This window comes from Pantherophis guttatus, chromosome 1 (genome assembly GCF_059756535.1).
Source record: "Pantherophis guttatus breed Tessera chromosome 1, ASM5975653v1, whole genome shotgun sequence".
NCBI classification, from domain to species: domain Eukaryota; kingdom Metazoa; phylum Chordata; class Lepidosauria; order Squamata; family Colubridae; genus Pantherophis; species Pantherophis guttatus.
In genome coordinates this window covers 257180408-257195953 of record NC_142063.1, presented here as the reverse complement: position 1 = coordinate 257195953, position 15546 = coordinate 257180408, and the positions used below count along the sequence as shown (strand labels likewise).

Sequence of the window (15546 nt, the reverse complement as noted above, 5' to 3'; positions counted from 1 at the left end):
CAGGTTCCGTTCAGTGCAATCATGAAATTCTTGTTGAGACTTATGACTGATTTTTTTTTTTTATTTGATTCCAATTGTACATTTGATCCGGAGTGTTTCAAAAGAAGAGCTTTACAACTCCTTTCCATGTGAATCCAGAAGCATGCTTCAGAAGAAGGCAGTCTCTACAAAAAGGAAGAAGGACTGAAAGGAAGGTGGAAGGAAAAGCGTACTGCAGTCATTAACCAGCAGAAGGGAATTGCTATTCAAATATCCAAAACTAAATTGATAATAACAGGAATCAGTTTTGGCTGAAAGACAATATTACATCCGAAGGCTGGCTAAGGGACTGGCTCAGACTTATGCAACAAGGAAAAAAGAGATTAAAATTAGCAGTCTGGGTAATATAAACTTTGAAATAGCAATAGAAAATAAACATTCTCTCTCTCTCTCTCATACACACACACACACACACACACACACACACACACACACACAAATAAAACAATAACATTATCCAGAATGAATTTAAGAATTATAAATTTCTCTGTGTTACAGATTCCTGTGAAACCTGAGAAGAATATATAAATAATAATTGACATGGCATGTACAGTACCCACCAAAGCATGAAACAAGTTAAAAGACCAGCCACTGGTTAATGTGGAGCCTGAGCTATTTCTGAGTTATTCATTCTCAGAAAACTTGAATTCCTCTTAATTATTCTTTGCCTGATTCTGCATGCCACCAAGCAAACCCTGGCAACCTTTTATGTTGTTTCAGGGTTGTTGTAGAAAAATAGAAATTGCTTAATTTCTTTTAAAAAGTTCTAGGAGAAAAAGTTAGTTTCTGGGTCAATTTAGCTAGTATGGAGGGATATTGAAAGAGAAAAGGATGGGTGAAATATGGTCCATCTTCTTCATTAATCCTTTCCTACCTTAAAAATTCCTGGAGATCTTCTGGAATGGAAGGGGTATAGCAGAAAGTTGCAGTAAGTCAGTGGGGACTGAAGATTAGGCAGCCATCTTAGTTTACATAGCTTTATGCTAAATTCAACCTGCCAGTGGAAATTATTCAAATTATTTTACAATAAGGAAAAGAAAATGAGCCATATTTCTTTTACATAGTCCTGTTCAGAAATATCAGAAATGGAAAATGATTAGATTTGCTGCTATAGTTAGTTATAGTAGAAAATTATTTTTATTATTGATTTTAATGTCATCATATAATTTGTGGCACATATTTTTTTCTTAAGGCACAGTTAAGATACTTTTTATTACATGAAGGAACTCATAGGGAGTATGGAGGGTTACCTTGATCAGGATTTTTTTTTCAAGGTGACCTTTACATCATACTGCTTCTCTGGTGATAGAAGGAACTTGGTTACTGCCTTCCACTTAGAACAGGGCTATCAAACTCCCAGCCAGCGGGTCGGATACATCATGTGCTGGCCACACCCACGCCAGGTTTAGCGAAGGGGGAGAAAGTCTCGATACGTCACATGATGCCGTGGGTTTGAGACCCCTGACTTAGAACATAAAATAATAGGGTTGGGAGAAACCTTGGAAGTCTTCTAGTCCAACCCACTGCTTAAGCAGGAGACCCTAGACCATTTGTTCTATAGTTCTGCCATTTGTTCTGTGTAAATTCTTGATTTTGAGCTGCCCAGGGTTTGGTATAAGATAGATGGTTATATAAATGCTTTAAATAAATAAACTGACTCTTGACAGAATGAATATCTTCCTTTGATTACAGGATACATTCTGGAGATTCTAATGTAAAATATTTCAGTTAAGTGGGAACTACAGGCAGTAGTATACATTTCTGCATCTAATACTTGTCTCAATTTCAGATAAAATACTATGGTTTTTCTTAATGCCTCCAAGCATGTCATTGATTGTTCTGAATTTGGAAATGAATCCTGTCCTGAAAATCCATGGCCTGCAGGTATGCAAGGGGCCATGTATATATCTCTAAGTGGAATTATCATCATCACAGTCTTCGGAAATATGGCTATCATCATCTCAATCACCTATTTCAGACAGCTGCATTCCCCAACTAACTTCCTCATCCTTTCCATGGCCATCACGGATTTCCTCCTTGGCTTCTTCATTATGCCCTACAGCATGGTTAGATCAGTGGAACGTTGTTGGCATTTTGGAATGACTTTCTGCAAGATCCACTACAGTTTTGACTTGATGCTCTGCTTGGTGTCTATTTTTCACCTTTGTTCAATTGCAGTAGATCGATTCTACGCCATCTGCCATCCCCTTCATTATTCACACAAAATTACAGTACCTAGAATCAGGCAATTAATTATCGTTTGCTGGTCAGTGCCATCTTCTTTTGCTTTTGGGTTGGTTTTCTCTGAAGCATATGCTTCTGGCATCGATATTTATGAGATTTTGGTTGCGTGTTCTAGTTCTTGTCCAGTGATGTTCAATAAACTTTGGGGAACTGTTTTGTTTTTATTTGGTTTTTTCATTCCTGCCTCTGTGATAACTAGAATTTATGTAAAAATCTTTGCGGTGTCTAAAAAACATCTGCGGGTCATGAAAAGTTCAGGTAACAAAAATTCTAACCAGCTTTCCAAAAGCACAGACAGAAAAGCTGCTAAGACCTTAAGTATTGTGATAGGGGTTTACTTCTTCTGTTGGTTTCCATGTTTTATCACAATTTTAATTGACCCTTTTTTAGGTTTTTCGACTCCTGCTGTGCTGTTTGATGGCTTCACTTGGCTTGGTTACTTCAACTCCAGCTGTAACCCAATAATATATGGCTTTTTTTACCCATGGTTTCGAAAATCACTTAGATACATCCTCTCAGGAAAGATATTCCAACAACATTTCTCTACTGCTAATCTCTTTCCTGGAAATAAATGAATGAATGAATTAATTAATTAATTAATGTCTTATTTATCAAACTAAGGCAATCAGTGTTTTGTTTTGTTTTTTAATTTAAAATGATATCCTTTGTGCAAGGACAGAAAATGGTCTATAAACCCAACACCCAGCTTCTTAAATGTCATATGGATGGAAGAAATGTGGTAGAAGCCAGAGTTGTGTCACCAATGAAAGGGAAGGATTCTGGTGATGATGATGAGAAGTGTTTTTGCAGGAAGCTTTGGCAATGGTCCAGCTGATACTTCAGGAGGCACTGAACATTCTACAGTCTTTATATACTCTTGGAAGTAAAACTATATAAATTAGGAAGATACTACACATGCGATTTCATCCACACTGTACTGCACTGTACTGCACTGTATATTTAATAACTGGTTTAAAATATAAGTCTGTTAAAAAAAATCATATCTGCTCTCGCAGGCTGGTAGTGTTAAAGGCTTCATATTAATGGGTTGGGTCCATAACAGGGGTGAAATCCAGCAGGTTCTGACAGGTTCTAGAGAACCGGTAGTGGAAATTTTGAGCAGTTCTGAGAACCGGCAAATACTACCTCTGGCTGGCCCCAGAGTGGGGTGGAAATGTAGATTTTGCAGTATCCTTCCCCTGCCATGCCCACCAAGCCACGCCCACCAAGCCACACCCACAGAAACGGTAGTAAAAAAATTTTGGATTTCCTCACTGGTCCATAGTATCAAGAGAAAACTGAAAAAGGCAGTTTTTGTGAAATGATGAGGTGAAAACGCCCAGGGGGACATATTTGGCATAAAAGAAGTGGAATTTTTCCCTGAAAGATGGTGTACATTTCACGAGAGTGTCAGCCTTCCGTCTCAGCTACAGAGTAAAACGTTGCAAGGGGTATTTTGAAGAGAATTTATGATAACAGATATGAGAATCTCCTCCAAATCACCTTCCAGTTATCTTCCATAAATAAGTATCAAGAACACTTTGGTCTTACATGCAGCATATGCAAAAAACTTCCAGAAGCCATGTTACTTAAACAGAAAGCAGGAATTTCTACCAAGATGCTATTTTCCCACAAGGTTCTAAAATAAAATCATAAATTTTAATCCCTCGTTTAACTTTATATGCAAAAAAATATTCAAAAACATACTTGTGTACATGATTAATAAGTAACTATGCTCTTTTGTTTAAAAAATCTTTAATCTTTGTTAATCAAAATCTTTGCAAACTTTTAAAAACAGTATCTCTATTTTTAATTTTTTAAAATAATTATAAATGGAGTTTATACTTGTTTCTTCATAACAAGCAAGAATTAATTGTAAATAGTCATTTGCAGCATTGTGAAGTAAGCTGGTTCAGTCTGCAACAATCTTTTACATGGCATAATGCAATGCTATGAATAAATATTTAACAGGAAATCCCATCCTCTTGAAAGAAACTTATCTGAAGAGTACCCTCTTTTTATACTGCTTTCTCCGAATTTTAAGTACTTTGTTCTGCCATAAGTTGTGCTTTTTCTTTTCTTTTTCTGCATTTCTCAGAGCCAACTGCTCAGCAGAATATTGCTTGCCAGAACACTTCCATTGGTTTGGTGTTCTTGCTTGATAAAAAAGAAACTAGAAAGTTTTGTTAAATAAACTGTAAGCCACAGTATGAATCTGGTTGATACATGCATGCACCCACACTGATATTAATAATAACAGTAGTAATTAATTCAGGATTTTCAATGCAATTGCACACAACATATAATCCTACATGTTCTCCATCATAGAACGAAAAATTATTTTTATATTCCAATATGTGAATAAGTTTAGGAGATTCATGAATGAACATTTAGTTTCCAGGCCTTGTCTCTTCCATCTCATGATGTCCTACTTCATATTGTACAAACCTCCACATCTGTTTGACCCAAGTCTCCCTTAAAATTCAAGAATTATAGGAAAGGAGACTAGAGGGCTTCAGTACCCAAACTGACATCTATATGCTTCATGAGCATAAACATACTAAAGAAATAAGATAAGTCACTATTTGAATGATTTGTGGAATTAAAACATGATATGTCTGAAATTGGTGGGGGGGGGGATATTCAATAGCCTTGAAAAGTAGCTGTTAATAGCCAAGATGCAGTTGGGAAAGAAATAAATTTTTTAAAAAAGAAAACCACCAGTGAGTAACATGGGATTTCAGTACTGTGTCATTTATTAACATGCTGCATTTATCATTAACCTCACAATAGCTGAAATAATCTTCTGAAAATTACTTTGGTTAAAATCTCTCAGAAAGAGGAGCCTTATAGACTAGTGATTCAGCTAGAATTGTTTCAGAATTTAATTCACCCATTTTTAAGTAAAATGGGTTAAACCTTAATTCCTGGATTAACATACAGTATGAATAATTGGTGCAGAACCATTTTAGGATTAGAACTGGAGTTTGCGCAGTTGATTTTATACACATATCTAATTTTCTTAACTCCACAATTTAACCTAAGGGGGTTTTTTTTCCTCTTAAACAATGGGATCTGCAGTTCATTTAGTGCAAATTATTTAGTAAATTAGAGGTAGATTTTTATTATCCTTTGCCCACCCATATAACCCTTGGCAAGCTGCATCATTAGTGTGATTTTAAAAGAGGAGATCTCCCATTATGTATTGCTACCGTGACTGTATTTTTCTTCGAAATAAATAAAGAACAAATCTGTAAAGGGGGCAGATCTGAAAGAGGTTCATAACAATACACTACACAAAATAACGCTTTATGCTTAAGACTGCTTTACAAAGGAAAATTCAAGAGCAAAACCAAGAAAAAAGAATTCAATTTAAAAAAATTAAACGATGGCTAGCTGAAATAAAGGACTGTCCCTTATATATATAAGAAAAGGATGTATGGTCTTGAGCCTTGGTGGCGCAGCAGACTAAAGTGCTGTTAAGTACCACCAGCTGCCTGCAATTACTGCAAGTTCAAATCTCACCAGGCTCAAGGTTGACTCAGCCTTCCATCCTTTCGAGGTAGGTAAAATGAGGACCCGGTTTGTGGGGGCAATAAGGTGACTTTGTATAAAAAAGAACACCGCTTGGGGTGGGGGCGAAAGCCCTACTAAGCAGGTATATACAAAAGTATGAAGGCTACTGCTTAATGCATTGTAAGCCACCCTGAGTCTCCGGAGAAGGGAGGCATATAAATCGAACCAATAAATAAATAAATAAATAAATAAATGGTCACTGTATGTATTGTATATACCAGGAATCATTGGTCCTTATATTTATCACAAGCTCTGATTATTGTTGATTGTGTTCTGTTTCCACAGAATCTCCTATGTTCTTCTCTTCTGAATGACATACTTGTTTCTTAACAACACATTATGAATTCCAGCAATCTCTGGAGCCTGCAGGGAGATAAGAGTTTTGAGTCTGTTAATAATTTGCGTCATAAAAATATAAGATTTCCACTCAGAGATATGTGTGGATTTAACCATTGTTCTCGCCATGTGTGGCATTATTTATTTGGTTTTACTTATTAAATTTATACTGTACACCACCCATTTTGCCTAGAGAGGACTCTAGGCAGCTTACAATCAATACAAGCAACAAGATCAAAACATTAAAATGATAAACATTATTATTTAAATCGACTTAAAAATTAAAAAAGATGGGCAAGGTATAATAGTGATCATCTCTATCTTCTATTTCAAACAGCTGCATTCTTCAATCAACATACTGATCTTCTCCATGGCCACCAAAGACTTTGGTCAGCTTCGCAGTAGTGCTATACAGTATGGTTGAGGTGCTGGATTCCTATTAGTATTTAACAGATTAACAGAGTTGGAAGGGACCTTGTAGGTCATCTAATCCAACCCCCCGCCCAAGCAGGAAACCTTACACCATTTCTGACAAATGACAGTACAGTCTCTTCTTGAAAGCTTCCAGTGATGAAGCTCCCACAACTTCTGAAGGCAAGTTGTTCTATTGATTGATTGTTCTCACTGTTAGAAAATTTCTCCTTATTTCTTGGTTGAATCTCTCCTTGATCAGTTTCCATCCATTATTCTTTGTCTGGCCTTCAGGTGCCTTGGAAAATAGCTTGACCTCTGTGGCAGCGTCTCAAATATTGGAAGACTGCTATCATGTCTCCCCTGTCCCTTCTCTTCTTTGGAGACTTCTGCAAACTCCACTATCTGCTGTGATATCATGCTGTGTACTACTTTCATTTCCCATCTATGCTTAATTTCTGTGGATTCTGTGGACCAGGCTTGAAATTTTGGGATTAGACAATTTAGAACTACGCCACCTTCTGTCTGACCTAAGCGTAGTACATAAAATTATCTGCTACAATGTCCTACCTCTCAGTGACTACTTCAGTTTCAACAGCAATAATACAAGATCACGCAATAATATAAACTTAAGGTAAACCGCTCCAAACTCGATTGCAGAAAATATGACTTTAGCAACAGAGTGGTCAATGCCTGGAATGCACTACCTGACTCTGTGGTTACTTCCCCAAACCCTCAAAACTGTAACCTTAGACTGTCTACTGTTGACCTCACCCCATTCCTAAGAGGTCTGTAAGGGGCGTGCATAAACGCACTAACATGCCTACTGTCCCTGTCCTACTGTCCCCATTTATTCCTATCCTTATCCTGTATTCATAATCATGTTTATACTTATATCTGTTATCTTATGTGTTTGACAAATAATAAATAAAAAATAAATTTTAATAAATTTTAAAAATCATTACTATGCTGTTTGCACCCCACTTCCTTAACTCACCAAAATCACTATAATTCAAGGGGGGTTGGGGGTTTTTTAGGGATTAGTTGGTTTACTTCAATCTTGTTTGCTTTGGGTCTTGTTTACTCAGAGCACAATATGGAAGGCCTTGAGGAATATGTAGCCTCCCTCTCCTGCTATGGATTCTGTGCTTTCATTTTTAATAAGATATCTTCCTTCATAGCCTTTTTTTCTTTCCAACATGGTGATGGTGCGAATGTATCTCCAGAAATATCTTGTTCTAGAAACCACCTGCTCCCTGCAAATTGCTCAATTTGCTGGTTGTCACACTGTGAATTGGATGCAAAAATCCCCATTTTTGGTGGGTCCAACAAAAAGGAGAACAAAGCTACAAAGATGTTAAGTATTTTTTATGGGAATATTTACTTTAGCTTCCTTCCTTTTTCTCATCATAACGGACCCTTATATTGATTTCATGACCCCTGAAGATCTGTACAATGCTTTTCTATGTCTGGGATAGTTCAATTCCACTTGTAATCCCATCCTTTATGGTTTATTTTGTTTATGTTTTTGCAAAGCATGAAAAATGATTGTGACAGGGTCCTTCTTCAGACAAGATTCTTCTACAAGAATCTGCTTGCTGCAATTCCTTGAGATGGACAAACACTACTGATGATTAATCCACTTGATCCAGCTTTGAAAGGCTGGTATTTCTTAGTCTTTAAGTGATACTACATCACCACTATTAGAGGAGGAACTGTTTCCCACCCTCAAAAATAATACTATCTTGTGATATTTATAAGATTAATGAATTGATTGTGACATAAGCTTCCCTAAGCTAAATTCTACTTACCATGTGAATGAACTCTTAGTTTATATATGTAGTATATACACACACTGAAAAAATACATTAACATTATAGTATGGTATGGTATGGTATGGTATGGTATGGTATGGTATGGTATGGTATGGTATGGTATGGTATGGTATGGTATGGTATGGTATAGTATAGTATAGTATAGTATAGTATAGTATAGTATAGTATAGTATAGTATAGTATAGTATAGTATAGTATAGTATGGCTACTGACCTCTGAAATGTGTTCTTCCTTTATCCCCGGCAGTCAAAGGATAGTTAGACTTTGTTGTGTACAAGGTTTTTATCTCTATATTTTCTTTTCTATGAGCAACATATACAGCCTATTTGTATCCAGTCCTCTGATAATCACCTTATTCCATTATGTGTAATTATATATTTTCCTCATTTTCCTATTAATAGGGAACATGTTTTAATACATTCAGAACTCAGGCACTTTCACTTCTTTTTTGTAAAGTTCTGAACTATTTGACTTTATACAGTAGATTTGAGAGTTATGTGACTTGGGACATTTCACTGTTTATTGCATACAATGTGAAACAAAAATATTATGTCAATACTCCTGGTTTACACTGTTTACAGTTTAGAATGGGAGGAACACGATGGAGAACTGCATGTTTTTCTATGGTTGTGGCCTGACTGGTCCCAACTAAATTATGGGATTTGAAGAACAAAATTTCTTCTACACACACAAACTTACTGGATGCTTAAAATGAAGAGCTAAGATGTGTGTAATGTGCTTAACGACAATAACAATGTAAAAAACAAGGAAGCTCAATGAAGGATCTGTTGAGAAACAACCTTATTTTAAGTATCTTAGAAATTTAAATGCCTTAAATACTTACGTACCTTAGATATTTCCAATACATGTATGATAACATGCAACCATAGATACTTCAGTTATGCTAATCCTCTAAAATTGATTCTTTCTCTTTTATTTGCTTAGAAAATTTTAAAAAGTGCCTCCAAAGGTGCAAATGTCACTTCTTAACATAAATAAGTAAGGTGGTGACAACATTGATTGACATCCATTAAAAATGTAAAATATTTTTGTTAGGTATAATACCAGAAAGTTATGATAAAGGGACTATATACTTAATGCTACATGCAGCGAGAATTTATTTGCACAATATTGGAAAAATAAGAACACCCCACCAGATGAAAACATAATCCAGAAAATATTGGACTGTGCAGAGATGGATAGATTGACATTGAAAATAAAAGATAAAGGAGATATAGAGTACTATTCAACGTGGAATAGGTTTTATCAATGGTTAGAGATAAGAGATAGAAGTTAGATGAAGAAAGTTATTGTTATGTGTAAGTAAAATATGAATGTTGTCTATAATTATAAATATGCTAGTACAATTAATATGATTATAAATAAGCTAATATAATTATAAATATTGCTATAATTGTTATGTATATTATCATTATCAGTATTTTTTCCTTTTGTAAAATGAAGTGCCTGGACAATACACTGTCTTCAAAATATTTATGTATAAATAAAAAACTTGACTTAAAAAAAAAGAATGTAAAATTGTGGTGACTACCAACCAATGGGAATTCTAATAGCAGAAGACAGATATATTTTTGTACAATGAATAAGGGTTCATGTGTTGAACTAGGAGAAGAAAAACCCAGGTTTTAGTCCACCTTTCTTTTATTAGATTTATTAGATTTATATACCGCCCTACTCCCGAAGGACTCAGGGCGGTGAACAGGCACAAAAATAAAATACATAAGTACAAAAATTTAAAAGCAAAAATAAAACCTCAGACATGGAAGCACAATTGGTGACTTTGGGCCAGCCATTTTCTCTCAGAACAACGTATCTCAGATTGTTGTTTTGGGTAAAAACAAGAAGGACCATAGTGTATACTGTACCTCCTTGAGTTCCTATTTGAAAGAGAGGATGTAAACTTAACACAATAAATAAATATTTGTCCATTTAAGTCTCTTTAGTCTTTTTCCAACAACTGATAATACTAACCTACTATTACCTCTAATTTACTTATGTATTGGATTTTTATGTCATCCATCTCACTGATGCAGCTACTTTGTGCAGCTACTACTGGTCTTAACAAATAGCAATCATAATGAGGAGGTACTACTTAGGAATGATAGGAGATGCAATCCAGCACAACTCAGAGGTAGGTGTCACTTTTATGGTAGATTTTATAGGCCATTTGTCTCTTATGTAGCAGCTCTGCAATCTTTAATGGAACAAGTCATTACAATACTTACTTTGTGGGATTATGCTATCATTTGTTAAACAGCAAGGAATATGCTGGTCCTCCAGACACTTGCGTGCACATTGATGCTAAATGAACATGTTGGAGACCACACCTTCCAATACAATATTCACTAGAGAGGCCTATTATTCCGACTGGCTTATATAAGGCCTTACTTGATTTCCTATTTCTCAGATGCACAATGAAGACAGACTTTGAAAATTAATGCAGTGGATTCTACCAGGTAAACTTCCCTCACCCCCCACCCCCATGTTATTTACATATTTCAATTCCAAGCCAAATGTGTTCTTTCTTCTTTTGTTGCAGTTGTTTAAAAAAAGCCTTTAGGTTTATTTGAATAACACATTGAACTCATTTTAATGCAAACGTATATTGTTTAACCTATAACTGCCTTGAAGCTGAAAAGATGTTTGATTTGAAAACAGATGTCCCCTAATATACCTATCAATTGTGTATTCACATTATTTGGCTTTACTTCCGCCTTTCCACCTTTCCAAATCGGTATAGGCACTATTTATATTGCAGAATGCTTTATCCCAGCTTATTTGTTTTGTAAACTATAAGTTTAATTATTAAACAGTACATCAGTACATCAGCTAAAGAATAATTGCATTGTAATTGCTACCTGCAAGCTGGTTTTCTATTTATATTTTTGATGCAACTGAAAATGAAGGAAAGAGAGAGAGAGAGAGAAAGAGGGAAATATAATCTTTTCATCAGGGAAGAGGTCCAGGATCTCTCCCCGACACATGTATCGATTTGCACTGTTATTTTAACAACTCTTTGCTTTCTCATTCATATTATAATCAATTATTATCTTTCGTTTGGAAAAAGAGCCCACTTTCCAGCAATGCATAAGAAATACAAGATTAAGCAAAAAAAAAAAAAAATCATTTAGCAAATGCGCAATCATATGCTACTCATGCATATGTACACAGCGCTCTTTCTGGCTCAGACAGCCTCTAATTTCAATATGACTTATTTCTTTTGAAAAACAGAACTGCTATTGCTATATATGAATTAAATTTAAAGACTGTTTATAATTTATAAATATGCCAATATAATTAATAGAATTTTAAATAAGCTACTATAAAGAAAAATTTAGTCAAAACTATTCTGTTATATTATTACTATTATTACCAGTATATGTGTTAATATTTCTTTTTGTTCTCTCTTTGTTTTTCTTTTGTAAATGATATACCCTGACAATACACTGTATTCAAAATGTTTATGAATTAGGAAAAAAAAAGGGGGGGTAGAGAAAAACAGAGCTGCTCTCTTCTGTCTTTCTCCATTTTCTTGTGTTTTTTTAAAAAATTCCTTATTTGTCCAACTAGAGAAATGAAGATATTGGGCATGGATGCACTTATGCAGCCAAGTCTTGTTTAACCTACAGGAAAGGAAAAAGCAGAGGCACTCCACCCCTCTGGCAAGCAATTTGGTAAGGCTGGGAAGAGAACAACGAAGAGAGAATCATGCAAATATATACTTGGTGGAAGAGAAGATGAAAAGAAAAAGTTGTGGGTAGGAAACCTGGGGATGGTAAAAGTCATTTAGAGAGATATATTAGAATACCCATAAATATATACCATTCAGGGTGGGTAATTTGCTAGTGAAGGGCATGTTCAGTCACAGATGTCATAGGGAAGAGTGACAAGAGCATATTGGACAAACAAAGATATCCTGCTTCCTTTCTCTTTCTGCCATTAATCTGGGGCCAGATTGAGAGAGAGAGGAGTAATTCAGGTAATAGTGAGTGAGCCCACCTTCTCTGAGATCTTCCACAAATACCCTCCTGCCTTACATTCCTCATATGGAATCAAGTTGTAATTCTTATAGCATCTGCCTTTGTTCCTTCATCTCCAAGAATTTGACCAAACCACTCTGAACAAATCCTTCTTTGGCATTCCTATGCACATTGTCACACAACCCTCTGTAAAAAATAAAAAATCAAATTCGTTTTTTAACAAGGAGCTCTGATAATCCTCTCAAATTCCCCATCGCCTCCTCTAGTATTCCCTTGTATAGGAGTCCCCAAAATGCATCTAAATTCTCCCTTCTCTTCCTCTTACTGAGCAGAACCCTTCAATACAGATATTTATTTATTTATTTTTATTTATTTATTTATTATTTTTTATTTATTTATTTATTTATTTTAGTCAAGCATGTATTTTATGACAGATACAAGTGTAAACATAATTATAAATACATGAAAAGGATACGAATAAAAGAAAACATTAGGACAGGGACGGTAGGCATGCTGATGCTCTTATGCACGCCCCTTACAGACCTCTTAGGAAGGGGGTGTAGTCTACAGTAGACAGTCTAAGGTTAAAACTTAGGGGATTTGGGGAAGAAACCACAGAGTGCAGGTAGTGCATTCCAGGCATTGACAACTCTGTTACTGAAGTCGTATTTTCTGCAGTCTAGTTTGGATCGGTTTACCATGTTATCCAGTTGTTCCAAAGCCCTGTTACAAATTAAAGAGGTGGTGGTGGTGAATCCTTAGTTACTTTTATTAAGACCTTGTCTCAAAAGCTGAATAAGTAAACTTATGTGCAACCTCCAACTGCCATAGCAATAGCACTTAGATTTATATACCATCCCATAGTGCTTTACAGCACTCTCTGGGCAGTTTACAATGTCAGAATATTGTCCCCAACAATCTGGGTCCTCATTTTACCCATCTCAAAAGGATGGAAGGCTGAGTCAACCTTGAGGCCAGTCAGGATCGAACTCCTGGCAGTCAGCAAAGTTAGCCTGCAACACTGCATTCTAACCACTGTGCCACCACGGCTGTCTCATCTAGCTAGCAAAACTGAATTCATCTTTAAATTTCACTCAATAATCACAGAAATGAAAAAAAAATAGGAAGGAAGGGACAAATGTACAAACCTTTTCATATATATATATATATAAAAGAGCCTTGGTAGTACAGGGGTTTAAGGCACCCTGTTATTAAGCTGGTTATTAAGACCAGCTGCCTGCAATTACTGCAGGGTTCGAATCTCGCCAAGGCTCAAGGTTGACTCAGCCTTCCATCCTTTCTAAGGTAGGTGAAATGAGGACCCAGTTTGTGGGGGCAATAAGCTGACTTTGTATAAATATACAAAAGGATGAAGGCTATTGCTGAGCACATTGTAAGCCGCCCTGAGTCTTCGGAGAAGGGCGGCATATAAATCAAATTTTATATATATATATATATATATATATATATATATATATATATATATATATATATATATATATGTTTTTTTAAAAAGGGGAAAAGATATAACGGATGTGCATATTGATTGATGGTAAAGATAAGAACTAAGAATGATTCCACAGTGACAAATCAGGAAAGAGAAGAGCAGAATAATGTTGAATACTGAACCAATGGGATTATACCAGAGGGAATGATGATACATGTTTCATTTAGCGCCTTAGGCTACAGTAGCAATCTTTCAAGTTCTGATTCATATTGTTTCCCAGTGTTGGGGATCACATTCTCTGCCTCGTGATTCACATAATGCCCCCTTTTTATTACAGAACATTTGCTGTAGCAGAATGAAATTTAACACAGTCGGAAGCCAAATGAGCTCCACACCAGATGAAACTACGCCAGTCCCGCTGTGCTTTATGATGAATGGATCCTGCACGAGAACCCTTCATCCCTTTGGAGTCCAGTTAGCCATTTACGTAGTCTGTGCTATTGGTGTGTTAATTACCATTATGGGGAATCTCTTGGTGATGATTTCCATCTTCCACTTCAAAATACTTCACACTCCTACTAACTTCTTGCTACTCTCTCTTGCCCTGGCAGATCTCCTCCTGGGCTTAACAGTCCTTCCCTTCAGCACAATCCGCTCTGTGGAGAGCTGCTGGTATTTTGGAGATGACTTTTGCCGGCTCCACACTTTTCTGGACACAGTCTTTTGCTTGACTTCCATATTCCACCTCTGTTTTATCTCTGTCGACCGTCACTCTGCCATCTGTGATCCTTTGCTCTACCCCACCAAGTTCACCCTACGGGTTGCTTGCATCTACATCACCCTGGGGTGGGGGGTTCCTGTGGTTTACACGTCCATCTTCCTTTACAGCAAAGGAATTGAGGAAGAGTTAGGCCAGTTTCTGCAAGACTTGCCCTGCATTGGGAGTTGTCAGCTGCTGTACAACAAACTCTGGGGCTGGATCAACTTCCCGGTCTTCTTTTTTCCCTGCCTCATCATGATAGGGTTATACATCAAAATATTTATAGTGGCAACTAGACAAGCTAAACAGATCAGGAACATGAACAAAAAGCCCAGAAGGAGCAAACATCAAACAGGAGCTGCGAAAAGAGAAAGGAAGGCAGCAAAAACCTTAGGTATTGCCGTAGGAATCTACCTCTTTTGCTGGTTGCCATTTACCATAGACACTATGGTAGACAGCCTGCTGGATTTCATTACCCCTCCTGTTGTGTTTGATGTTCTTATTTGGTTTGCTTACTTTAATTCTGCCTGCAACCCTTTGATTTATGTGTTTTCCTATCGTTGGTTCAGGAAAGCGGTGAAGCTCATTTTAACATGCCAGGCCTTCTCTACAAGAACATCTGCAATTGATCTATATCAAGAGGAATAGTCTATGATTGGGAGGTCAAATATGGTTAGGGGGAAATAGCATCCCCACACACCTTGCAATCAAAGCACATAAAACTGAAGGTCAATGAAGCTATTTTGGTATCAGAGATGAGAAAATCTTCCTCTTCCTGACAATCAAATAACAATAATGAATTAAATAGCTCATCATTTTCTGCTCTTTCATCACACACACACACACACACACACACACACACACACACACACACACCAAATCACTTTCTTGGGTAGA

At 36.3% G+C, this 15546-nt stretch overlaps 2 protein-coding genes and 1 pseudogene across 2 annotated transcripts; all 3 read left to right on the top strand.

Moving 5' to 3' along the window:
• The first annotated feature begins 1898 nt into the window (after positions 1 to 1898).
• On the top strand, positions 1899 to 2858 carry LOC117666391 (trace amine-associated receptor 2). The gene has a single exon (XM_034419053.2). It carries the CDS (start codon positions 1926 to 1928, stop codon positions 2856 to 2858), a length of 933 nt encoding a protein of 310 aa, XP_034274944.2. The 5' UTR covers positions 1899 to 1925.
• Positions 2859 to 2965: 107 nt separating this feature from the next.
• Positions 2966 to 8237, top strand: LOC148116832 (trace amine-associated receptor 4-like; annotated as a pseudogene).
• Positions 8238 to 14244: 6007 nt separating this feature from the next.
• LOC117666417 (trace amine-associated receptor 5) lies at positions 14245 to 15297 on the top strand. The gene has a single exon (XM_034419070.1). The coding sequence runs from the start codon at positions 14245 to 14247 to the stop codon at positions 15295 to 15297; it is 1053 nt and encodes a 350-aa protein (XP_034274961.1).
• The last annotated feature ends 249 nt before the right edge of the window (positions 15298 to 15546 follow it).

What these genes read in the sequence shown, in the direction of transcription:
- LOC117666417 (XM_034419070.1), top strand. Translation starts at nt 14,245, where the DNA reads ATGAAATTTAACACAGTCGGAAGCCAAATGAGCTCCACACCAGATGAA.
- LOC117666391 (XM_034419053.2), top strand. Translation starts at nt 1,926, where the DNA reads ATGCAAGGGGCCATGTATATATCTCTAAGTGGAATTATCATCATCACA.